The sequence below is a fragment of the Numida meleagris genome, chromosome 1 (genome assembly GCF_002078875.1).
Source record: "Numida meleagris isolate 19003 breed g44 Domestic line chromosome 1, NumMel1.0, whole genome shotgun sequence".
Taxonomy (NCBI): Eukaryota; Metazoa; Chordata; class Aves; order Galliformes; family Numididae; genus Numida; species Numida meleagris.
Window position 1 is genome coordinate 171,846,324 of NC_034409.1, and position 25,789 is coordinate 171,872,112.

Genomic DNA, 25,789 nt, shown 5'->3' on the forward strand with positions numbered 1-25,789 from the left:
ATTTTTAAAATGTTGGATATAAAATGCATTAGGTCAGAGGTAAGGCTGAGCCTAGCTCTTCTACATCCTGGCTAAACACGGTGTTTTATTAAGAAATTCCCTTCTTTTTTTTTTTCTTTTTTTTTTTTTTTAAGTGTATAGGTGCAGCTAAAGACACTGTACATTCGTTACCTTTTACACTTTATAACTTACATATTTAGTGGCATGAGACCCCTCAGATTTTGTCAAACCCATTCTCAAACACTGTCAAGAAACACTGCAGGAAGCTATAAACAGACATGAGTTACTTACATCTTTCTTAGTATGAGTTATAATATTTTGAAGTTAATATTTTTAGTGAAGTAGAAGTTAAATTCATCTCTAAATACCTATGTGTGTAAGCTATTTTGATACTCACGATCACTAATTGTGATATATTCAGATAAAACCACTGTTGCAGAAGCAGGCAAGCCCAATGCAAATGAGTGAGTGAAGAATTTGACTACTGCACAGAGCAGACGTGTTTGGGTTGTGAGAAGTACAGCTCACTTCCTCACCTCTTACAGGGAAGGAAGTGGTAGGGTAGATAAATGATGAACTGTCATCCATTCTGAGCAGCTGAAGATGGGATTGCCCAAGATGATAAATTTGTATGCTGAAATAGGAGCAGATGTCAATTCAGACAGTTTGTCTGGACATTTGGTGCCGGTTCTGCAGCTTGTGTCAGCAGTGCAGGCTGGACAGCCTGCTTGTGAAATTTGGTGTTGCCTGACATCATGATTTGTTACAAGGTGTTAGAACTAGGAAAATGAAAAATAGGGTTTTAATCATTTGAACAAATGCAAATTGGATTTTTTGTTATAAGTAACTACATGCCATTTTATGTTGTCATTTTTTAAATGAGAATGTGAGAATCATTAAGATTAGAAGAGACTTTTAAGATCGTCTAGTTCAACCATCAACCTACCACCACCATGCCCACTACACTGTGTCTGTAAGTGCCACATCTACACATTTCTTGAACACCTCCAAGGACAGTGACTTCACCACCTCCCTGGGCACGCTCTTCCACTCTTTCGGAGAAGAAATTTTTCCTAATACCCAACCTGAACAGGCCCTGGTGCACCTCAATGTCTGTCTTGTAGTGTGGAGCCCAAAACTGAACACAGCACTCAAGGTGGGGCCTCACCAGAGCTGAGTACAGAACAATGATCACCTCCCTGCTCCTGCTGGCTGCACTATGTCTGATACAAGCCAGGGTGCTATTGGCCTTCTTGGCTACCTGGGCACACTGTTGGCTCATGCTCAGCCAGCTGTCAATCAACACCCCCAGATCCTTTTCCTCCTCACAGTCTTCCAGCCACTCTACCCCAAGCCCGTAGCGTTGCCTGGGGTTGTTGTGGCCAAAGTGCAGAAGCCGGCACTTGGTCTTCTTGACCTTCATCCCGTTGGCCTCAGCCCAGTGATCCAACCTGTCCAGGTCCCATTTCAGGGCCTTCCTGCTCTCAAGCAGGTCACTGTTTCCTCCCAACTTGGTGTCACCTGCAAACTTACTGTGGGTGCATTCAATTCCATTGTCCAGATCACTGGTAAAGGTATTACACAGGGCCGGCCACAGTACTGGCCCCTGGGGAACACCACTAGTGACCTGTCACCAGCTGGATTTAACTCCTTTCAGCACTGCCTGGACCTCCAGCCAGTTTTTTACTCAGCGAAGAATACACCTGTCCAAGCCATGGACTGCCAGCTTCTCTAGGAGAATGCTGTGAGGGACACTGTCAAAGGCTGTACTAAAGTATGGGTAGACTACATCAACAGCCTTTCCCTCATCCACTAGGCAGGTCACCTGGTCATAGAAGATCAGTCCAGATTTGCCAGTTCTCTGTCTGAGAGAGAAACAGCTGTTAAAAAACATCAGTGAGTCTATTTATCAGTTCATGTTAATTTGCCTAGAAAAAGACAAATAGTAGTGTCGACGGTTTACGGGCGTTAGGCCCGATTCCGTGACAAAGGGGACGGGGGACCCAAGGGCCCACGTCCCGGGAAAAGGGGAAAGGGGAAAAGGGTAGGGAGATGGCCCTGAGAGCAAAGAACAGCGGCAACAATCTGAGGAGAAACAAACTAATTTACTAAATAAAATATCGGAATGCAAAACAACACACTATAATACAATATAATTACAATTTAAGCTGATAAATTCAATACAGAGAGAGAGAATGTCCCAAAATCAAGGTAGGCCTTACTCTACTACCGACGATAAGGCGGCTGGAGAGCGAGGTGCTGCCAAGACGAGAGACGGCGGAAAAAAGGGACGAGGTCTCGTGATCTGCAAGTTTTTATACTGCGAGCTTCTATCTTTTCCCTCCGGCTGGAAAATGGTAACAAAGGAGCAAAGTGCCGTGGGGACTGTAGTAGTCCTTCTCTTCTGAGAACTAGGTATGTCCACTACATGATGTTATGATGTGGAATACCAATAACCGAAAATCACAAAACCATGACAAGTAGAAATGAGTTATGTTATTTTCACATAGTACCACGTCTCTGGCTTCCCTTTTCATTCTTGTTTTGCACTTTTAATAAAATAATTTTTAAAAATGGGTTTATTGTTCTACATCTTGAAGTTAATATTTCCACACTATTTTTCTATATTGTACTGTATTCATCCTGAAAGACACAACTAGTTGTTTACTAGAACACAAATACGTAGGTTATAGAAACGCATGGCTAAGCTTAGCAAAAGAAGAAAAAGTATTTTAATCACAAACTGGCGCTCTAGAACATCAAACCTTCAGCAAGTTTGATCAGATTCACTCATGTATGATTTGTGTCACTACTAAATACCTTTTTAACAAATTTAACCTTTTTAAAAAGCCATACATCTGAAAACCAAAAAGTAGAAGGGAAGAAGCAACTGAAAAGAAGGAGAACAAAGCTCCACACACAGCCATATTTAGGAAGTATAAACATCATAGGTTTTGGGGAAAAGGCTTCATTCTGTAAAAGGTTTTTCCTTAAAACAGGTTAAATTAACTATAATGTTCATATCAATATTCATGTACCTTTACTTTGGGAAGACTTCTGAGATCCTGTTAGCCCATCTTAGGTGAGTGCTTCTGTGTTTGTGGGTTAAGAAGGATCTAGCTTAGCTGTGCTTGTAGTTTTGCCTACTAACGTGAGAGGCTGAAGGGCCTTTCTCTGATTGTTTCTGATGGATAGCATTATAATTGTCGGAATTGGAAAGGCTGCTAACTGCAGAGTTGATTTACCTGCCTTCTGGGGGGAAGGTGGTACACATTTGTCCATCTAAAGGCTCTGTAAGTATTTAAGCAACGCTATAGTGGGGTACAAGGCAAAATTCCCTTTGAAATATTTTATCTTCAATATAGAAGGCATACATTAGCCTATTTTGAAAATAAGAGTCCTTTGTATTCTATATGCTTTTTTTTTTTTCCGAAAGATTATTTATACTGTTCCAATCTGGCTTCCTTCCCCAGCCCCTGTAGGCAAAGCCACCAGTGGTTGTGACCTTTTATACAGAACTTCTTTTGAGAACAGAGGAGCCTCATCAGTGCAGTGGGAGCAAAATGTGGTATTTGGTCCCTGCAATTCTTCCACAAAATCTCTCTTTGTGGATCTAGCCTGTACATCAGAGAGAATTTTATCTAAACCAATTTAACATTAGGGAGGAGGGTTGAACAGCACTGGTATTTTTATATGTGGAGGTTAGTAATTTATCACTAGAAGTTTTACAATACATTAATTATCAGAACAATTGGGCCTATTGAATGGATCTGAGGCAAAAGCCACATGTTATCAGATTAAATTTAGAGTTGTGTAATTTTCTCATAACCCTTCCCTTCGAAGCCCTGCTGCTTTCAGTATATGATGAGGTCTGGCAGCAAGGTTAACCCTGACCCCTGAGTATTCTATATGGACTTGTTCATTTTTGTCACATTCTTTCAGTTTAAATTTAGATTTGCTGGCAGCTATTATTATGCCTATTGCAACAAACTTCATGGGCAAAACATCGAAACAGATAGGCCTTTTATCATAGATGTTTTTGCTGAATAAGATTAGTGAAGAACACTTGAAAGCTGAGAAACAGGGTGCAGAAGCCTTTGATCCCAAAAGACACAAGTAGATGAATGTCTGGAATGTATTTACTTCTCAATCTAAGGAATGAACAAATAATCATTTAGATGATGGACTATTATCGTGTACACGGTTTTTACCTTCATAATTTGTTATTGGTAGCAATGAAACTTCAGCTATGCAGGTAAGCACAAATTCTGGATATGAAAGTATGTGCAACAAAAACCTCAAGGTTGCTGTTCAAAAACAAATTGTGACTGCATGAGGATCTAACAACCTATAACTAAGTTTTAAGTGAGGCTGGTGACTAAAAGTGTCTCATAAATAGCTATCTGAAGCATAATAGCTGCAGTAATAACTGCCTGAAGTTTAAAGAAGTGTGTACCACTTAGTTACTATATTTTTAACACAGAAATTAATACCTCTTTGTTTTATGTTTTTCATCTTTTTATTGTATAGAAGAGTACACGGAACTTGAGAAATCCACTTGACAGAGCAGTTCACATTCAAGACCAACATATCATTCTCTGCTCAATATATCATGGGCTTCACAGACAAGGTCACTCTACCTTGAAAAAAGTGTTTAACAGGGCAGTCTCTTGTCTTATTTTCTAGTACTGCTCATCTGCCCAGAGTTGTCTAACGTGTAACATACAAAAAATGTTCCTGTAACGAATTTCTTTCTCTAAACTTCTCGGGTTCTTCAGGCAGTATTCCCATGCTCAGTGAGTGGCTCCAACAAATAAAGGAGTGTTCTCCCTGTGCACATTTTTAGGGAGAAAAACAGTGAATAGAAAGGCCCACCATTCTTAGATACTTTCGATTCCCATTTTTTCCCTCCTGACGGGCAAGATACAAAACCTTCCAATGCTTTGACCCCACTGCCTCTGCAGTTGCCATGGACAGGATACTCTGAAATTCTGAGTGTTTCTATCACGTCCAACCCAGTTCCTGGGGCGAAACACTGAGGGCCTATGTTCCTCCTGAATGGATTAGGCAGAATTTATTCTCTTGTTAGAAGTCTTACTGTGTGAGCTGTATATTTCTGAATGTAAGTAGCATCATGTTTCAGCAGGAATTTCAGGCAACCTTTGAAATACGTAGCCAATCAGCATTTATTCCAAGTGGCACTTTTGTGCTGAATTTCCAATTAGTCAATGGTATTTGTTAAGTAGGCCCGTTTAGCTTTATCTCAAAGGATAATGAAAACCCATCTTTTTCCTCATCCCCTTCATTCAGTAAACACAATATAGAGTCTTACTGAACTAGAAAGGACAGAACTTAATGGAGAAAAATAGGAGAGTTATAGTGCAGAGAAACTCTATAGAGCTTGAATTTTTAAGAAATGACTATGGCTTGAGTTCAGTTAACAGAAGAAATTTAAAAAATATAAAGGGGAGGATGACTAATTCAGAAGCGTTACAGAGTATCGATGAATACTAGAAGTGTTGGTCCAGTAGATATATTTGTCAAGGCAACAGTCAAATGTGCCTCTCAACACATGCAGCTGTATTGTCTACTGTAACATTATATCTCATATGTGAATTATTACATGCACTTGGAATCTTCATTGGAAATATTCTTAAGCCTTTCTTAGTGTCTCCATGATTTTCTGTCTTTGCATTTTTTATGGAAAATTCAAAATTATTGAGATACTTCTCCAAACCACTGAAATACTGAAATTACAGAGACTGTTTGCACTAGTGTCTCTCCTACTTTTTAATGAACTGAAAACTACAAATTCCTGATGTAGCTTTCTAAGTTTGTCACCTACCACGTACGATTTTTGCATAGCTCACTGAAGTCAAAACACATTACACTCATTTTTGGATCTAATTGCTCCCTCAGAATTGTTTACCACTGTTAAGAAACTGCATTCTTACAGCTCCTTTTGTTAAATTACATTTTAACAGCTTTGAGAACCAGAGCCTTCCTATTTATTTTTGACAGACTTTCTACATTCATTTTTGCTGAGTTAGCTTGGGGATGTTTTTTGAGCATTCTTTAGAATTGGAATGATCAGTTCTTGAGGAAGCATAACCACTGGAAAATGTAGAATCTTAACTTGTTTAGAAATGAGTACTGTAGAGATACATCAACACTCAGATTTCTTGTATAAGTTCATCTCACTCAGAAAGGATTCCACATGTTGAGTGTCTTTCGATACTCATTTTCTGTGGAACATCCTGTATTTTACTTTAAAATATTTGGGAAGACAATGAGAAGTAATCATTTAATCTGTTCAGATAATTTTAATAGTTACAGAGTTGAAATAGAGCTTAACACTTTTAACAGCATTTCGGGAAGAATATTCATTTACAGTTCATAAAAAAAAATCTTAAATCATAAATATTTGTAAAATTAACAATAGAATATTTAATTTTCTGTCTTTCAAAGGAATGGCTGCTAAAAGAAAACCAGCCCATATGAAGGGAACATGCTTCTGTAGGTAATGTGGGACAAGGTGTCTGAAGGACTGGGGACTTATACGTAGTTATAGTGGTGTAGATGTGCAATTCTATTAGAAATAAGGTATGTCAGTGTAATACTGAAATGAGCCTCGTGGATTCTATTTGTAACACTCTGTTCTATGATAGTGAGCAAATTACAATTTTCTTTGGGTTCTGCTTGCTAAATCCTCATGAGGAAACAAATCTCCACAAAGTTTTGTCAGGTGGGAAGAAAAATAATATTATTCTAGCTCCCCCAGGTATTGTGGAGTATTGTTATGATGCTATAATGTAGTATTATTGTTTGCATGCTCAGAAGAATTGTCTGCTATAATATGATCCTCTGTGCAAAAATATGTGATGTTTGTGAAAGTAAGGAGGATGAAAGAACTCTAGTAGCTTCAGGACAGAGACTAATGAGTGGCCCTGTAGCTGCCCATGGTGACAAGGAGGTGATTGTTGCTACTTTTCTTATGAATCTTTAGAATTGACTTGAATGAGGAAAATGAGGCGTAATGCAGTATCATGCACAGGGATTGCTGTGAGAATCATAGAATCATTAAGATTAGAAAAGACCACTAAGATCATCTAGTCCAAATGTTAACCTGTCACCACCATGCCCACTAACCATGTCCCCAAGAAGGTGTTCAGTAGGCGTATGTCCATGAGAAAATGATCGGTGGGAATCACTAGAAGGGAATTTGAGGGAACTAAGGAAAATAAAAGTATTTTTGACAGTTGCACTGCAGTCATTTAAAGTTTTCTTTATACGGTGAAGCAGCTTAGATAAAAAGAGAAAATGCATTCATGAAAACACAGAATGGTTGACAAGGGGCAGTGGGCAGAATCTGGAACACAGTAAGTTCCACACAAAGAGAAATAAGAAATTCTTTCCTGTGAGAGTGACAGAGCCCTGGAGCTGGCTGCCCAGAGTTTGTGTTGGCTCCTATGGAAATATTCAAGACCTGCCTGGATGCCTACCTGTGAGACTTGCTGTAGGGAACCTGCTCTAGCAGGGGGTTGGACTCGATCTCCTTCCAACCTCTAAAATTCTGTGATTCTGTGTGATTCTGTGAAAATGTTTTGACCATCCAGGCAGATTTTCTTAATGGATAGGCAGAAGAAAGCTACAAGACTTAGTCTGGATTCATAGGAAGGAATAAAATACTGGGTACATGGTAACCTTTAATCTTCTGATCCTTATTGATAGTATGCAATCAGTGAAGATGCTAAAATAGAAACAGCCGAAGGAGAAGACATTAAATTTATTTTGGTTCTTGGTCTTGGTTATGCTTAGTTTGAGCTGGAAGTAATTCACTCAAGATGAAGTGTTAGAAAGCCATTCAGACGTGCAGAGGTGGAGTGTGATCACTTGAGTATGAAGAGCAGCAATGAATATGTCTCGACAGAACTGGAGTGGTAGTTGAAGCTTTCTAAATGGATAAAGTTACCCATAGACAGAGAAAAACACTGGTCAGCGTTCCTTCAGACAGAAAAAAATGAGTCTTCGAGCCACAGAAAGCTTGGATGCTTTAAGACTTGATGTATTTTTAATTTCTTTTAGACTCAATCAGAAAAAAGATTGGAATGGTCAGACTCCATGTCATGCCTTATGAAGAAACTGGAACAGCTGAATTTAGATATTGAAGAAGCTCTGAGTGCTAGCTCATCTCCCTCCAGTACTCCTTCTACCACAAGGCACAAACAACTGGTAAGAGTGTGCATCATATGACACTTTTTCTAACTTTTAGCTATCAGATGTTCGTCAAATAATAGTTTCCAGATCTGCTTGTGTTTCTGGATAAGTTGAGGATGTTAGTTTCAAGGTTGATGTAAGTTACAGTTTTGACTCAATAAGAATACATTTTGAGCTGCTTAGACAGCTACAGGTCAGATAAACAGAAGTGTCACAGGAATTGACTTGTAGGTTTTCTGTCAGTGTGGCCTAAAATCATTAAATGTACTTTTTAGGGGGGGATGTGGCTCTTGATGGTTGCATTTGACATGGTTTCTCAGAGTAGAATCTTGTGAAATTGAAGGTTCAGTATTAGTGTATTTACATGTGTAATATTTACATAAAGACACAGAAGCAAGGAAGACACTATTTATCTTCATTAAGAGTTCAATTAACATTTTTTTGTATTTTTTTAGAGATGCACTCCTGTATTTAAGGATATTTTATTGTGGCAAGTTTTGTCAATTAAGGACAAACAGTTACCCAAGCTTTTATTTTGAAGGCAAATGGGATTAAGAAGGAATATAATTTCAGCAGTTTTTTAACAAGCAAGTTGTTTTTTTACAGAAATGAGTAACTGGAGAAGGAACAGTGTGAGAAGTAGGAGTGTTTGTTCTCTGCTTTAGCCTGTGATTAAATTCAGTTCTTAAGATAGAGTTGTTTGGATTTGCAGCTCCACATGTTAGTGCTGGCATGAAATTCCTGGAAGTTGTGCTTGTTTGAATGCTTTTCCCATCACTGCTGCTTCGTTTTGTAAAAATAAATTCCTCAAATAAACATCTGTGCAGGTCACAGTGTCCCTCAAGCTGGGAAGTTTAGAATCTTGCATCTCTCAGCATTGTATTTTGCAGTATACTTTTCCATATTCTGCAGTGACAGTGTTAGAAAATTGTCATGCTTGTCCCTCATTTCTTTCTTATTGTACGTTAGCAAGTCAGAACCAGCTTTTTCCAGCTAAATTCATTTCGTCATTCCGTCATCTCAGCTTGCCCATCTGTTAATGGACAGTGTTCTGTGTTCTTGTAGGAAACTGCTCAATGTCTTCTGTCAAAATGCCATGGCAATGTATTCTGCTTTTCTGCCTGAAAGAGGGATTCAAGCCCCCAGAGTTCATGCACTTCCCTTTGTGAGCCAGTCAGATTTTTTAACTGGTGATCAGACACCTGTGATTTTATGACTGTGCCTATTCTCCTAATGTAAAAGCCAGTTTGGTTAGGCAAAGGTATTTGTAATCAAAGAATTTCTGAGCAAGTGAATCATCTGCCCTAATTTAAAGATCTAAAAGAGTTAGTTGCCTTTAAATGAGTTGCCTGTAGTGCCCTTGTGGCCAAGAAGGTAAATGGCATCCTGTCATGGGCAGCAGATTGAAGGAGACTGTCTGATCTGGTAAGGCCACATGTGAAGTACTGTGTCCAGTTCTGGCTCCTCAGTTCAAGAAAGACAGGGATCTTCTAGACAGAGTCCAGCATAGGGCTATGAAGGTGATTAGGGGCCTGGAGCATTCAAGGTCTCAGAAGTAAGTGACTACTACATGAGTTTTGCTGGTGCTTTTGCTCTCAGAATTGGTCTCTTTGGTGCATGCAATTTTAAACAGATGACTGTATTTATTTAGTATTGCAGATGTTATATCTGAGGTATACATTCATATGTATATGAATGTATATTTCAATCAATTCATTTAATTGGGTTCATTTAATGAGTCAGTTCGTTTTCTACTGAAGGATTTTTCACCTGTCATTGTTCATGAGAGCACATGCCAATGCCTCACCACCCTCTGAGTGGTAAAATTTCCTCCTGATATCTAAACTACATCTCCCCTTTTTTAGTTTAAACCATTCCCCTTTGTCCTATCACTATGTACTTGTGTAAAAAGACAGCCTCCCTCCTGTTTATAAGCTCCCTTCAAGTCCTGGGAGGCCGCAGTGAGGTCTCTCTGGAGCCTTCTCTTCTGCAGACTGAACAAGCCCAACTCCCTCAACTTTTCTTCACAGTAGAGGTGCTCCAGCCCTCTGATCATCCTTGTTGCCCTCCTCTGGGACCACTACAAAAGCTCTGCATTCTTCCTGTACTGGTGCCCCCACACCTGGATGTAGTACTCCAGATGGGGCCTCATGAGAACAGAGTAGAGGGCGGACTACCCCCTCCTCTCTCTGCTGGCCACCCCTCTTTTGATGCAGCACAGTTGGCCTTCTGGGCTGGAAGAGCACACTGCTGGCTCATGTCCAGCTTTTTGTCCATCAGGACCCCCAAGTCCTTCTCCACAGGGCTGCTCTCAATGAGTTCTTCCAGTTTGTACTCATATCTGGGATTTCCTCGACCCAAGTGCAACACCTAGCACTTGGTCTTGTTGAATCTCATTACATTCACATGGACCCAGTCTTCATGCCTTTCCAGGTCTCTCTTGATGACATCCCTTCCTTCTGTTTTTTCAACTGCGCCATTCAGCTTAGTGTCATCAGCAAATCTGCTGAGAGTCTGTGTCATTGATACCGATATTAATGAGTACTGGTCCCAGGACAGATCTGTGGAGGATACCCCTTGTGACCCGCCTCCACCTGGACATAGAGCCATTGACCACAACCCTGCTGCTGCAACCACTCAACCAATTCCTTATCCACTGGGTATTCCACCCTTCAAATCTGTATCTTTCCAATTTAGAGAAAAGAATATAGTATGGGACCATATCAAAAGCTTTATCAGCAGAGAGAAAACAGCCTTGCTGTAAGCAATGTGCTTCACTTATTTGATAAATCTCTTTCATTTACATTTGATGTCTAACACTCAGTTTCAGTACAGAAAAAAAAACAAAAACAAACAAAAAAAACACAGTGGATCTGAAGAATTAAAATAACATTTTTTCGTTTTAGTCATTCATCATTCACTGAGTGTGACACAGAAATTCTGTTTGATTACAGTTACCCTGTCTAATATTAGAGAGATGACTCTCACTGAACAAAACTTAACTTACACATTCTCTCAATTCTTTTGTAATAATATATTATCTACAAACATTTTTGGGCCGCATACTGAATCTTTTGTCAGCTTTGCAAAGCCTCCTCATTTTAAACCCCGAAGAATATTCTAGCTGAGATCTATGCAGTTACAGCTATAGACCAGCAGCAAATTTGTCCTCTTGACAGCAAATGGGCTGACTTTGACTGCAAATTACAGCCTAGGGCTGCTCTGTAGTGCACCCGTGATCCTGATTCTCTGATTGATCCCAATACAAATCTTGCTGGATTGCAGTTTGTCTTGCTCCTTGTTCACACACCTCATTGCTTTTTTGAGACAAATTAGTACACATTGTGGATTGCTGTGCAAGATCTCTTCTTGGTATTGAATTCACTGTGACCAGGTGCACACTGGTCCTGTGTTAGGACATTTATCTTTTAAAAATTTGTGTGGAAGTAAAGCAATTGAGTAAAATCTCTCTGGGCCTGAGAGACAAGGAAAAGAGGATTTGGAAAGTTCAGAGTATGTGAGTTCAGAGTCTTCAATTAAGTTAGATAAAGGAATGTAGAATCACAAATTCAAGTGAAAAGACAGTCCTAAATAATTCAAATAAAATAATTTATTTTCTAAGGCAGAGGTCGTTCAGTTCCTTGATATTCAGGAAGATGTACATCTATTAATTCTCCAGTTGTATATACTGACTGTTAAGGAAACCACTTACTCCCAAATGTAAAAATGATGCAGCATGTATTTTTAAGGAAAAAAATTGAGGTAAAATGTCTACCTCACATCACAAAAAAAAAAAAAAGTTTTAAAAGATAAAATTCCAATGTTTTTATCTTGCAGTTCATATTAAAAATATTTCTGACTTGCCTTTATTTACAGGGTTTTTAATATTCTCTTACAGTGCCCTGCTCGAGTGGAGACAAGCCCTTATGGAGATCTTCAAGGAAAAGGATCGTGGAAGCACAGAACTGCAGACCACCGGGATCTAGATTGTTTATCTTACCCAGTATCAACTGGAGCACGACCTAAACCTTATGTAAGTAGCTGCTGAATATTTACATTCTCTGACTCTGTGATTCACTACCTTAAAAACTGCTCCAAAAGTAATGCCTTCTATTTATTTTTGTGGAAACTGCAGCAGATACAATGAGCATAATCACACTATTTGATACAGCAAATTCTCAGCTACAAAAAACTATTTTTCAACATAGTCACCATGAGCTATGCGTTTTCATCAGCAATGAATAAGAGCCTGCATGCTGCGCTTGTAAAAATCTACACAAGCAGAGGTGACCCACTGTTGTCACCACTGCTGAAATGCACTACTCACCACCTCACTGTGCACATTTCCACTGTTTGATCTCCATAAATGTTCAGAAAGCATCGATGAACGTCAGTGGATGGCATTTTTTTCTGTGTGGAGGAATTCAGTGACATCCCTTTGCTTCATCTGCTCTTCCATGTCAGATGCCATTCAGTCAGACTGCCCCTCTGTTGCCATCTGTCACACGGTAACAAAATGTAATGGAATATTGGTGGGAAGGTTCATTCCCTACTGCCATACCACCAACATCTGCCTCTTATATCTTGGCCAACATAATTAAGCGGGAGGCATTACTTTCAGAACAGTCTTGCCTGGGGGAGTTCAGTGTGCATAATGGATACAGATGAAAGTTAATTCAGTGTTCAATTTCCAGGGCCATGGGGTTCAGCTCATCTGATGTTGGACAACTATAAAGTAGTGTTCTACATCTGAACCAGTTACTTGGACTGGCATTGTAGTCAAGGGAAAGAAACAGGCACTTCTGAAAAGTAAATGGTTTCATCTGGAGGTTAAATGTGATGGATTCTAGGCATCAATGCCACTATTGCATCTTCTTTGCTGCTTTTAGCATTATTTTCTTGTGTTTTTTTTATCTGGGTGTCCCACCATCCAGGGTTCTGAGTTTTTGGTGAGTAGAAGTGTTCAGCTCTGGTGGTTTAGTTAAGCCTTATTTCTAAACAAGAATAGCAATATTTATTTTGTTTTTTTACAGGCTGATGCTGTAGTCTGCACTTAGTCTGTTAAATCCATTAGGGGTATTTCCCAAAAGGTTTTGATTCACTTCCTCAGTAGCTAAATGCTGTTCTATTTCTGCATGTAGAAGTAAGCTATTTTAGGATCACTGTCTTAGATCAAAAATGCAAATATTTTTGCCACTCAGCTGTGAATTAATTTGAGTGCCAACAGTGTCCGTTAACATCACACGGCATAAAAATGGCTGCATTTCATTGAATAAAAGGTAGTTTTGGTCCAGCGTCCTGTCTTTGATAGGGCCAACACTGGATGTTCAAGAAAGCAGTGTGCTTTCACACACCTGCAAGGTGTTTATTGTGCAGACACTTTGAAGCCAGATGCCATATTACAGTTTTGTAATTAATAGCACCCAAGGGTGGATTTTTTTTGCCATTAGGTGTCTTTTACTCTTCTGAAATACAAGGCATTTTGTAGCAATGAGTTCTAAAGTTTAACTGTGGAGAATGCTGAGGGAAAAAACACCTGTTTCTTTTTGCAACTTTGCTACTGGATCATTTATTTGGCCTTAAATCTTGTACTGTGAAAAACTGAATCCTAGGAATCATGCAAGTGGTAGTCCAGTGTGGGGCTGTATGTCTTTGACAGTGAATTTTGTCTGCCTGTTTATCTTAGACTCATTCGGTTTCATAAGGTGCTTCTGCAGTAGGTGACAGACAATTTTTGTTTTTATTAACATCTGCAATTCAGTATCATCAGAAAACTATCCATTTTTATTCCTCCATTTTCCTGATCGTTTGTGCGTATTGGACGTATATTTATGTGACTGACAGGTAATATCCAGCCACTGTAAAAGAAAGCGACCAATTATTAACCTAGAAAAAGAGAAAAAAAAACCTAAGAGTTTATTTATCAATGAAAAGATGCTTGTATTTCGTGGTATCTTTTTTCATTTTCCTCCCTGACAGCAGAATAAGCCTGTGATAAATCACTTCCTCAGAAGTGAAAGTGAGATTTCTGAAATGGAAGTACATTGTATCAACCAGACCACCCATATCTGCATGATCACTGGAAGAACATGTCTGGATTCCTGGGCTGTGACCTCCAAAAGCCATACTAACAATTCCCCATCACGCAGTGTTACTATGTGTGTGTTTGTTCTGCTCTTTAGCATATTTTCTGGTACTTTTCTGCCATGAATATCAGTCCTCTTCGCATCACTTCCACAAACATCTTCAGAGACATTGTCAAATATTGGCATGTGTGTGCCACCGTCCATTCCTCTGATCTCAAAGCCAATAGCATGTAGCAATAATTACACATTGAATTAATAGCTCAACAGTTCTATTTCTCCTGATGAGGTGCTTGCTTCAAGTTATCTTCTCATTTTGGATTAAAGCAAGATCTATTATATTAGAGACATCTTTAGAACGGTCATATTGTTCACCTACTAAAAAATGATATACCTACCACCATGCAAATGATGTATTTCATTAAATGAGCCTACTCCTGTTCACTGGAATGAAAATTTGAAGGTGAGGTTTTCTTGCTCCTTAAGTGAAAATATCATTGTCTTCCCTCTAGCCATTTCCTCTCTTTAGAAAATAAATTTTCTATTTTCCATTTCTGCAAAAGCACAAACATTTGTACTGGTTCTAGTTGGAATATATAGTAGCATTTAGTAAAGAGAAAGGTATTTGTCAGCTTTGTTTGTTCTTCTCCTGGGTGGAATGTTCAGGCATGTACAAATATCATTGCTTAACTGCCCTCCCACCAGTACTATGTAAATATTTTTGAAGTGGTGTTACAGTAATACAGTTGTTTGACTAGAAGTGTGTGGGACACCAATCTTTATCAGCACAGACCATATATTATATGAAACAAATTTGTAACGGTGTAGTAACAGCAATGTAATGCAAAAAGTACCACTGTTGCTTAGGGTACTGTCTCACCTAGAAATCTACCAGAAGCACAGCCTTTCTTTAGAAATTAATGGTCTGTTTTTAGTAGTGGACAGTGCTTTAAGTTAGAGATAAATACTGAAACTTCATGTTTGCAGCTTTCATTCAAGAGAGCAGACCATTTCATTTCTTCCTTCAAAGTGCCGCTTTTGGTGTATGTCATGTATTTCAGGCAGATACAAACAATGCCATGTCAAGATCCAGACATGCTTTTGTACGCCTCTGTCATGGCTCTCTAATAACTGAACTTCCACCATTTTTCCTTTAAGATACAGACTTTTCCATATTTTCCAAAAAGGGTACACCAAAATCACTTTTGTTACAATAAAGAGAATGGAAAAAAGGCAGATTTCATTTTGCATTGCACCGAGATTGCTTACATTTAACCCCCATGATCCAAGCAGTATAATACATAACTTGAGGGTAACACAGAGATAAATCAGACCGGTTGTGTTTTGGTGAGCTGGATTTTCTTCTCTTCCAATCTTTTATGAGTCTGGAAGTCAAAAAGAGCTTATCTGTCTCATCTCCCCAGGAACTCCCCAGGAGCTCTATACCCAGGCATTTAGAAAACCAAATACTCCACAATTTATTGTGATTAGCAAATGTAGCCAAGGAGACTAGTGTTAGAAATAGCAGGGATGCAGAAATTTAGGAGTAATATGCTCAAAATTATGCTGGACACAGTTCAATTCTCATTACAAGGCCTAGCCACACACTTTCATGGTTTCCAGCTATGCTGGCAACTTAAAATGAAACACAGTGAAAATGAAATCAAAACCTTCTATATTGGTAACAAGGTGGGCTTTTGCCTTTATCAGAGGTAAGTCTGCATTTGTGCCCTCTTTTTAAGTATAGATAATGAGCACAGTTTTGATTTCTCAAGCTTTAGTTCCACAATTTGCTTGATTACCGAGAGCGCTAAACTAAATCATTTTACAGCTTTTGGTCTTGTTTTAATCAGGATTCTCAGTTTATTTCACTGTTCAGCCACATAAATGTGCATACCATAGAGGGGAAAGTTGTGCAAGAGGGGGAAAAAGTGGCTGGAGGTGAGTTGGTTCTTTCAGCATCAATGCCAGCTTAGCATAGCTTAAACTGTGGAACTTTACTTAACTGTGCTAAGCCGCTTGATTCAGGAAGTGGGATACAAAACCGTGCCTTGTAACCTACATGACTGAGAGGTGTTTGTGATTATTTTAAGAAAATGTTACTCCTTTTTTGCTGAGAAATGCTGGTTGATGTTATAAACAGTGTTTCAGAGCTTAGGTCAGAGGTTCCAGAGATGTCTGATATCTTCTGACATTGTTTAGAAATATAAAACTAATAATACTGTAATCTATGACTAGAGTGGTCATTATCTCTCTGTAGACAATCTGTTGCCTGCCTGACCCTCTGACATTGTCTGAGGCCAGAAAAATTCAAGAGTAAAAAACAGCCGAAGGAAAATCAAAGTCATTGTGTTTCCCATCTACTACTTGTTCAATATTGCTGCCCATGACCAGCAGGGATCAGAGTTTATTCCATTACTGAGTGTGTGACAAGCTTTTTATGGGATAGCTGCCACATCCAATGCAGACGTGAAGTCACAGTGTGACAACCCACAGCAGCTTTTATTTCTTCTGAGCACACCTTTGGAATTGTAGAATCTTCGCATAGTTAGCATCCTTAGGCTGATCTTCCACTCCTGTGTGAAATATGTAAGCAGGATCTTCATGTTACATCCAAGATGAAGCAATAAGTGTGTATCCTAGTTCTAAGGTAAATTTCATGCTCAGTTTGTACTAGATAAGGTCATCAATCCATCAGTTCACTGTACAATTTTCAGCAGCAGTTATGCCCATTACCTAGCAGGGTGTGTTTCCCCAAATGATCAGACAGATCATGCTTCATTCGGACCTTTCTCTGCATTGGAAAAGTTGATAGTAAAGCCCTGAGAAGACTTGTGTGACCTTTGGGTACTCTTAAAGTTTTCTCACTTAGAGCATTGACCATTGTTGGGCCACTTTGTACAATCCATGAAGTGCAAGAAGATGAGAAAAGAAGCCTAGACCAGAGGGAGAGGCAGAGGTTTGGTGCTCCATTTTCTCAAAGAAATTGCATGCTTGAAGACACAATTACTTGGCTTTGCTGGAGCTGGAGATTGCTGTCTATACTTAAGCTAAACGTGCTTGTACAAGTAGCATAGCTCATGCAGATAGGAGATGCAAAGCTCTTCATAGAGATCAGGTTCTCACTAACTTACTGAAAATCTTACTAGTTGTTAGCAGCACGATCCACAGCAGGATCTAGACACAATCCCAGACCCATTTTTTTGCTACCAGGCCTTTCTTCCTGATAAAGAACATTTAATCTAATTGTTCTCATTCTTGCAAAAAACAAATTTCAAACTGTGTGCCATTTAGTCATGTGAGTTGCTTTTTAGTGTCACCTTAATATTGATATTAATGAACAAATTAGCTATCTAGAATAGAAGCAAGAAGCCTGAGCCACCACCTTTGCAGAATTTTCTTCTTGCTTTTGGTCTGTAATATGACAGAGGCATGGTGAAATTCAGGTGAAGGGACCACTTGGGTTCCATCTGTATTCCGTTAAGCATGGACATCCTCCTGTCCCAGCAGGATGACTGTGTTTGCTTTCTTCCCCTGCTCTGCCCACACAGTGGAGAGATGGCTCCTATGGCCCAGGAGCACCCCGAGCCTGCAGACATTGCTGAGATCAAGTGCTCATGGAAGTGCTCCTTCCCTGCTTCAAGGTGAGCTAGTTCGTTGGCAGTAGAGGAATTCATTGTCCTTGGAAAAGCCTGTACTTGCTCCAGGAAAAAACAAGGAGGCTAATAGGGAATGAAAGGTAAATAGCTTCCTTCCTTCCTTCCCATTCTGTTACCATAAATAATACTCAGGGCTTTCTCATCTGCTTTGTTTCAAATACATCTGACAGTTCTCTGGCCAAAGCCTGCTCCCAGCAGGGGGTGTTTGCATAAGTCAGAGCCCAGCATAGCCCTTCTCTTTTCCCTTTTGTCCTTATTCTCCGCTCCCACCAGCCTTTGGCCCACTCTGTCAGTGAGCCAGCCAACACCATGGTCCTGCATTGCGCTCAGTTGTGAGGGTGGCAAAACCCAGCCCTGAACACGGGAGTGATCAGTGTAGGATTACTATGTGTATCAGCGCTAGCTAATAGCAAACTGTTTCATTTCACATTTTTATTGATTTTTATATCTAAAATTGCTATAATGAAAGAGGTCACAGAGCCAGTTTGTAGGGCACTGCATTTGCATCTTAGAAATGGCATCTTGAGCTGTAAGTTCCCTTTAGTGAAGCTTATAGATTTTAGAAGGGACCTTGGCATGTCAGTGTTTATGTATAATGGTAATAAATGCTGTCATTATTCCTGTTAAGGGAGGGCAGGATTGTTACCTGTTAATTTAATTGCCACTTCTTAGAATTCTGCATTTACAGATTAGAGTTAAAAAGGGGCTGTTTCGCTTGGAGTTTTGTTTTGTGTGTTTGAACCATCCTCTTCCCTAGTATAAGAACAAGTGAAAGAAACAGAGCGCTTCCCAAACACACACAGCCCAGAAAGTTTTTCCAAATGCACACAAATCGGATCACGTTATTTATTCTGATTTACCACATACCTTTCCAATTTTGCTTGAAGTGTTTTAGTGAGGAGACTCCAAAATCACAGCTGCTTTGCATACAGATGATTGGGTAGCGAATGGGTGGCTTTATTTCTTGGTGGTAGTGATCCTGACCTCCAAATGGACTGAAAAGACTGTGTCGTCTTGATTGATGAGACTCTGGAAGTGTTAATGTCCCTTCCTAGTCAATGAAACCTCTTAGATCACTAGATTCATTTAGGAGAACTGACTGAAAAGTATTTATCAGATAGTTTGTTTGGCAAGGTTTGTAACATTCCTTAAAATCATTAACATGCATTGTTCCTTAATTATTTTCTCAGTTCCATCTCTTTTTTTTTTTTTTACAAAAATATTGAAGTCGGCTGAACATGGCAGCTGTAGTGTAGCTGTGCAATAATTAATATTCCCTTGGACTGTTACAGTTAAATAGCCCATGACACAGGGGATTGGTACTGGATGATCTTTCAGGTCTCTTCCCACCTAAGCCATTCTATGATTCTATACTTGATCTATGAAAATATTTAATTTTAAATTACGTTAGCGACTTCCATTGTACACAGGTCTTTGTTTGCACTGGATTCTTTATTTTCATTGAGTTTTCATAAGGATTGTTGGGAGGCCAGGCATGTGCTTTGTGTATTTTCTAAGAGCTCATTGCATTATCCATGTAAGAAAGGAAAGAGAGCTCCATTTTCCTTATTTATAAAACAGCTTTGAAAAATAATAATGTTATGGTAATTATTCATAGATGGATATGGGCAAAATAATTTATATTCATTTGTTACATACAGTGTAAAGCAAAATTGAAGTATCCAACTCATTTTGGAGTCAGGTTCATTTGATACAGTTCAAAAAGCGTGTGAAGTCCAACTAGGCACTGGGAGGGGACTAAAACTGATCGCTTTCATTGCTCTACATTGCCTGACTATTTATATCATGCAGACTGATAACGCATGTTTATGCTGTAAGAAAATCGTTGAAATCGTGCGCTGTGGTGGGACCGGTTGTGGAGTGGAGGTGACACCGGCCACAAGCAGCCAGCAGTTCCACCGGGCTGCACGGCAGCCAAACAGCTGCACTGGTGGACATCTCACTAAGAGCCCGCGGGCAGCAACTGCCACTGAGAGGTGCGGGGAGAGCATGTCCTGAGCCAGGCAGCTCTGTCCTGAGGCAGCATGCTGAGGGTTGGCACCTCGGCCCTGCCTTGGTGATGGGGAGAGAGCTGCAGGCGGGCATGGTTTCATTAATGTACACATTGCAAATTTAGCCTACGTGTCCTACTTTTTAGATGTAATTATCATATGTAAATTGAAGTGATCGCTATTCTGGAATGGCATTTGTTCTCTTAATTTTCAGATCTTCTAGCTAAATTCTTTCGCAAAAGCTGTCATGCAAGGTACCCGTCCTCTGCAGTGCTATTGTTTGTGTTGTGTTTGGGATAACGCTGACTGTTCACATGAACACAACCATATTTCCTGGTAGTGCCACCTTATTAATCACAGACACTAAAACTGCTGAGCTGTATTCCAGCCACAGAAATGCATTGCTTTTCAAGGACAGACTGAAGTGCCTTGGCTCTCTGTCAGTAGATGTGGGATGCAAGCTGTCAAAATATGAATCTCTGTAAATGCATGAGAAGAGGTGATCAGGAGCTGCACAGGTAAATTATACTAAACACGTGCAGCTATAAAGAGAATAACATTACTTCCCTGCAGTTAACCTTTTGCTCAATGAAGTGCAAAAGGGAGACAACTGATCTCTTTTCCTCTGTCCTCATGTTTTATGCCAGTAGCAGGACTCCTGCTTTTAGATGCAACACATTGCTTGTTTAATGGGATGAAGGGACAGTTTCCTGTGTATGTTTTGCCACAGCCACAGAAAAGAGCAGGCTGCAGGGTACACCATCTTCCATGTGTGAGGTGGGCAGTCGTGTGCTGGACTGGGCCCTAACAGACTGTTAGGGATTTATCAAGCACAGGGTTTTATCGAGCACAGGGTTTTGTTCAGGGAGGTGCATACAATCATGCATTATCTGTTTGCTTACTCATCAGGTTTTGCTTATTCTTTTTCTGGCCCTGTAGTATACTTGTTGTAACAGCATGGAAAAAAAGTGAGTGAATATGTTCTCTGTATACAGCTTCATCAAAGTCATTTCTCTTTCAGGGTAGCTATTACTCATTTTCACCGTCTTGTCCCCTGTTTTGGGGCTTTGTCATTATTCAGGCAAGGCTCTCTCAGCTCCTTAGCATGATGATCAGATGTGCATAGGACTGAGCTGGATCCTTTGACTTTTACAATAATGTTGTTCACAGCAAGAGCACGGAGGGGAAATTCTAAAATCACAGGTGATGTATAGTTAGAAACGAGTGCAGCCTGTGCTACAGAGTGTTGTGTAGTGCTTGGGAGCTTGGGTAGAGCCAGACCTCCAGTCCCACTTATGCAGTGGTGCAAAGGGCTCTCATAATGCAAGCCCCAGGCTCTTTGTGCTCTCGAGAGCTTGTAGGCTGCTCTCCCCCATTTCCCACGCTAGGAAGAAGGGACTTCCATCTGTAACAGAGCAGAGACAGAGGCTGGCACAATGCATAGGGAAAGCATTTTTAATGCAAATGAATACAGCAAATCATGCATCCCGTCTCTCTAGCAGAGATAATCCCTCTCAAGGTACAACTTTCTCTTGTACTTCTACTGGAAGGAGGCATCTTTCCCTAACTGCCACACTGTTGTTCTGGGGCGTTCGGTGTCTGACAGTACTGAAATAGGATTATGCAGCCCTTTGTGTAAGCGATGTGTGCTAAAGCTGGTAGAGGCAGGAAGGCTCAGGAGTCTGCTTGAGTTGAGCAAGTTTATCCAGCAGCTTAGAGTGTTGTTTTTTTTCTCTCAGATATCATTTCCCAGGACTTTTCTTACAAATTTCTGTAACTTCTCCTGCTTGTCAAAAGAAAAAAAAAAGAGAAAAGCGAGAAGAAAACAACTACATACTCATCTATATTTGCATGTTTTCTGTGGACTTCAGTTTCTTAACAGTAACTCCGTATGCAGGTAGTTTGCTGTATGGTTCTAGCAGCCTGCACACTGTTCTCACTCTGAGCTGCATTTCAGTGGCTTCTCCAGAAGCCTCTGTGGTGCTTCATCAGGATTCAGTGCTGCTCAAGATTCTCTCTTATCCAGAGTAGGTCCTGCCAAGAAGGTGATGCAGTTTTCTTCTACACATTCACGTGTCTCGTGGAAATCAGGAAATATGGGGTAGGTATTTGTCCCAGTCTCACATTATCCCAGAGTTATGAAGCACATCCATAACCACGTGAAGGGTTTCAAGGCTGTGAGAGCTCTTCAGCAGCTCTCCTGGAGCTCTTGTCTCAGCAGAGGTTGCCCGTTCCTCTCCCTGGAGTCTTGACAATTGCCTACAGTATAGAGAAATAACATAAATGTACTGCTCCCAGAGGGGGACCATAGCAAATCCAAGCCTGGAGAACATGGATCTGAGAATACACCATGAGTTAAGGAATGGTTTTTGTTTTGTTGTGTTTTTCAGAATGACTTTTCTGAAAGGAAAAAAAAAAAAGCTAAGCGAATCAAAAAGCTCTTTCCGACAAGAAGGAGAAAACAGGTTGATATTATTCAGCCTTTTCATTTTCCTCTTCATTTTTACAGAAGCCAGTTTTTCTCTTGGCAGGAGAAAGTTCAGATGTGAAAATCTTGCTGTTTTAATCACTTGGTGTACACATGGGAAAACAGACCAACGCTTCACAGACCAAGTTCTCTCCAAGTACAACTTCAGAAAAATTATTTGCAGAAGATTTCTATCTATCTACCATTCAGATCGCATTTTAGTAAATTCCCAGAACTGAACATATTGTGATTAAGCAGTGATTGTGGGATGAACTACCAGTTGTTAGATGAGGACTGTGATAATCCACTGCAGGAGAAAGGTTGTACATTATCTGAAGCAGCCACATGTCAAAATTATGACCTTCTTTAAATCGGCATTACGTGGTTTAAATATTATGATGACTAATCACTTGCTATAAAACTAAAGTGCTCAGAAAATAAAAATGCCTGAAGCTTCCATATTGCAAAATGTCCTAATGCAAACCTTCAGACAAGCTATTAAAGTAGAGCTTGACAGTGTTGTGCATGAGGCAGCACACTGCAAACTGAACTGAACATTTCCAAAGGTACATGTATGTCTTACAGCCTGAGCTAACAAATTGGACTTTGCAACTAGGGCTGTGACTTTGGACAGCAATAAAGTTAGCACAGCTGTGTAGAGGCCCTGGAGCAATCCGTGGTCTGAGAGACCTCAGAAGGACTTCTGGGCTATTTCCCCCTACCATGTCAGAATAACCTATACCTATGTCACCCTGACAAAAGTTTATCTAACTTCTCTTTGTAAAACACCAATTGTCAGACTACACAGCCTGTTCAGATTATATGTTTCAGTGCCACATTATTAGAAAGCTTTACAATGCTTTTCTTGCTGTAGAATGTCTTTTTGATTTGTCATCAGTATGCAGAACAAATTATGTTCGTATTTTTTCCCTTCTGCCTTCCTTCTTCAGGTCAATGTAGTTCATCTAGCTTTTCATTGAAGGCCCTGCTTTCAGGAGTCCTTGTTCCATCTTGACTTGCACACTGGCCATGCCTAGATAGTTACACGCCTCATAGCCTCGTTTAAAGGAATGTGTTTTCGCGGTTGAGGCTCTAGCAGAATCTGGGTTCTTTGCAATGTCCATGGACTAGTGAGTTACTCAGGCACTGAAGAAGCTGGTGGTATACTGGCTCCATAAGCCTGCAGTCACCAATACCAAGAAAAGAGCGGAAAAAAAATTAATTTAGAACTCAGAGAAAGATTGCAGAGTGATGATGATGTCCCATATAGGAATAACTGATTGAGACTTGACAGGTAAGTAGACATGCAAACTTGACTGTTTGATGCCCATATACAGGAAAGATGTATGGTACTCCAAGTGTATAAAAACCCACAAAATAGTAAATGTCTAACTTTTTCTGTTGAAAGAAGGACACTTATTTCTCAGCTCAAAGCAAAAGCTTCATGAAAATGATGAAGTGAAAAACAAAAACAAAAAGAACAAAGAAGATAACCTGGCTGACAAAAAAATCAGAAAAACTCTGTTGTTTCTTACTGTTCTTCTGCAGTGGGTGTACTTTCATCTTCTCCATAAGCAGTTACAAAAGTTGTGTTTCCAGTCACTGGTATTAATTTCCATAGCCTGAATGTCTTTCATTCTAGTATGTCCTAAGAAATGTGTGGTAGCTTGTATTTTTAGACTGAACTTGATCCGTGGCTCTGCCTGCTGTGCAAGAGATCTTTATGCAGATAAATACAAAATTCAGCACACCACACTTATCGTCAGGAAGCAATTCCCATGAGATCTACAGCCTGATTCGCATTTCCTGCTAGCTTTCTACCACTGTTAAGTGGAAAGGGAATCCTATTTTCTTTTAATTTCCCAGGCTGAATGCCTCCTCACTGCCTTCAGTAACTGCAGCACAGGAGGAAGCTCTGTTGATGGTAGGGGGGTGGTATCTGGGAGCACTCTGATATGCCCCACAGCCAGAGGATCAGATGTGGTCAGCCTGACAAGAGACAGGAAAGGCAAGGCAGAAGCTGCAGGAAGCCTAACAAGTGACTCAGTAGGTGGCACTCTTCCCTCTGCATCAGCAGCAAGGTGAAGCAAAAGTTCAGCTCAGTGCTCAGCATCCATCTGCTGACACACTAGTGCAGGATGCAGTGTGAAATCCAAAGCCCTGACCTCTTTTGATCACTTGTTTTTTATGGAGTTGGCTTTGACTCATGTATAAAAATAGTTTACCAAAGGTTCTTGAAATTTCAGCTCAGATAATCTGCTTAAATGAGATTTCTATCTATAGCTTTTGCTTGTAAATTATTCTTCACTTCTTCAGGCAATACAATCCTAATACAACTGTGCTTTGATGTCAGACATAACTGCCTTTCTAGACTAGTGGTGACTCTGGTCTGTACAGTCTGAGTGTTTTGAGATGCAAATCCCCATATTCTCAGACTGTTTGCTGATTGTATTGCACCAGCTTTTCAGCCAGTCATTCAGTCTGCTCTGAGAATGAATTTCATGACAGCTTAGACAACCGTCTTAACCATAACAATGTGTGAATATATCCCATCCTTTTTAATGAAGTTTTTTTTTGTGGGGAACCTGTGTTGGGCGAGTAAGGATGTCTTGTCCACTCTGATCCTTGTACTTGCCGTGACAGAAAGTAAAGATAAAGAAGTTCCGAACTTGATCTCTGTCCTTCATAAGCAGTCAGCCGCCTGTCCACCTTGTATTGTTGAAGATGTTCATTACATCAGCCAAAAGGGCTCATCTACTAGCTAGCTCTGCAACTCAGTCTTGTCTACACCTTGCAAAGTGTATGGTAACCAGGTGCTGCTTTCTTTCGGCTTTGATGGAGGAGGACACCAAAGAACATGGCCTATGTCAAACACATGATTTTGATTCCAGCAGTTTCATACATCTCCGTGGAAGCATTCACCTGATGTGCTACAAGAGCAGATGACTACATGCACAATGAGGGCAACAATGTTAGTTTTGAGTAGTTTGTTTTGCTCATCTGTCATTTTTCTTATCTCTGGCCCAAAGGGCACAGGAGGTGGCGATGAGGGCATCCTCAACAGCTGGACAGATGGCTGAGTGTGGAAGCAGCTATGTATCTGTGGGGCATTATATCTAAACATAGAAGTTGTGTGGCTGAGTATACGTTTGCCTGGAATCTAAGGCACATCTGTTGCTCTATCTCTGAGGTGCCAATGAGGGCTTCAGATCTAATCTTTGCCCATCAGGTCCTTGCCTAAGAACATAACCACAATGTTAACTTTTTATTAATCACTGTCAACTATTCAAATTTGCCTATTGTCCATTTGCAGAGCAAGTTAATCTGCCCTTCAAGGAGTGGGATTCCCAT

General features: G+C 40.1%; 1 protein-coding gene across 1 annotated transcript in view; it reads left to right on the forward strand.

Moving 5' to 3' along the window:
* STARD13 (StAR related lipid transfer domain containing 13) overlaps positions 1-25,789 on the forward strand; it is a 253,667-nt gene that overhangs the window by 23,613 nt on the left and 204,265 nt on the right. The window contains exons 2-3 of the mRNA XM_021377987.1: positions 8,086-8,232; positions 12,116-12,250. Coding sequence (XP_021233662.1) covers positions 8,086-8,232; positions 12,116-12,250 — 282 coding nt within the window. The remainder of the gene's footprint in view (positions 1-8,085; positions 8,233-12,115; positions 12,251-25,789) is intronic.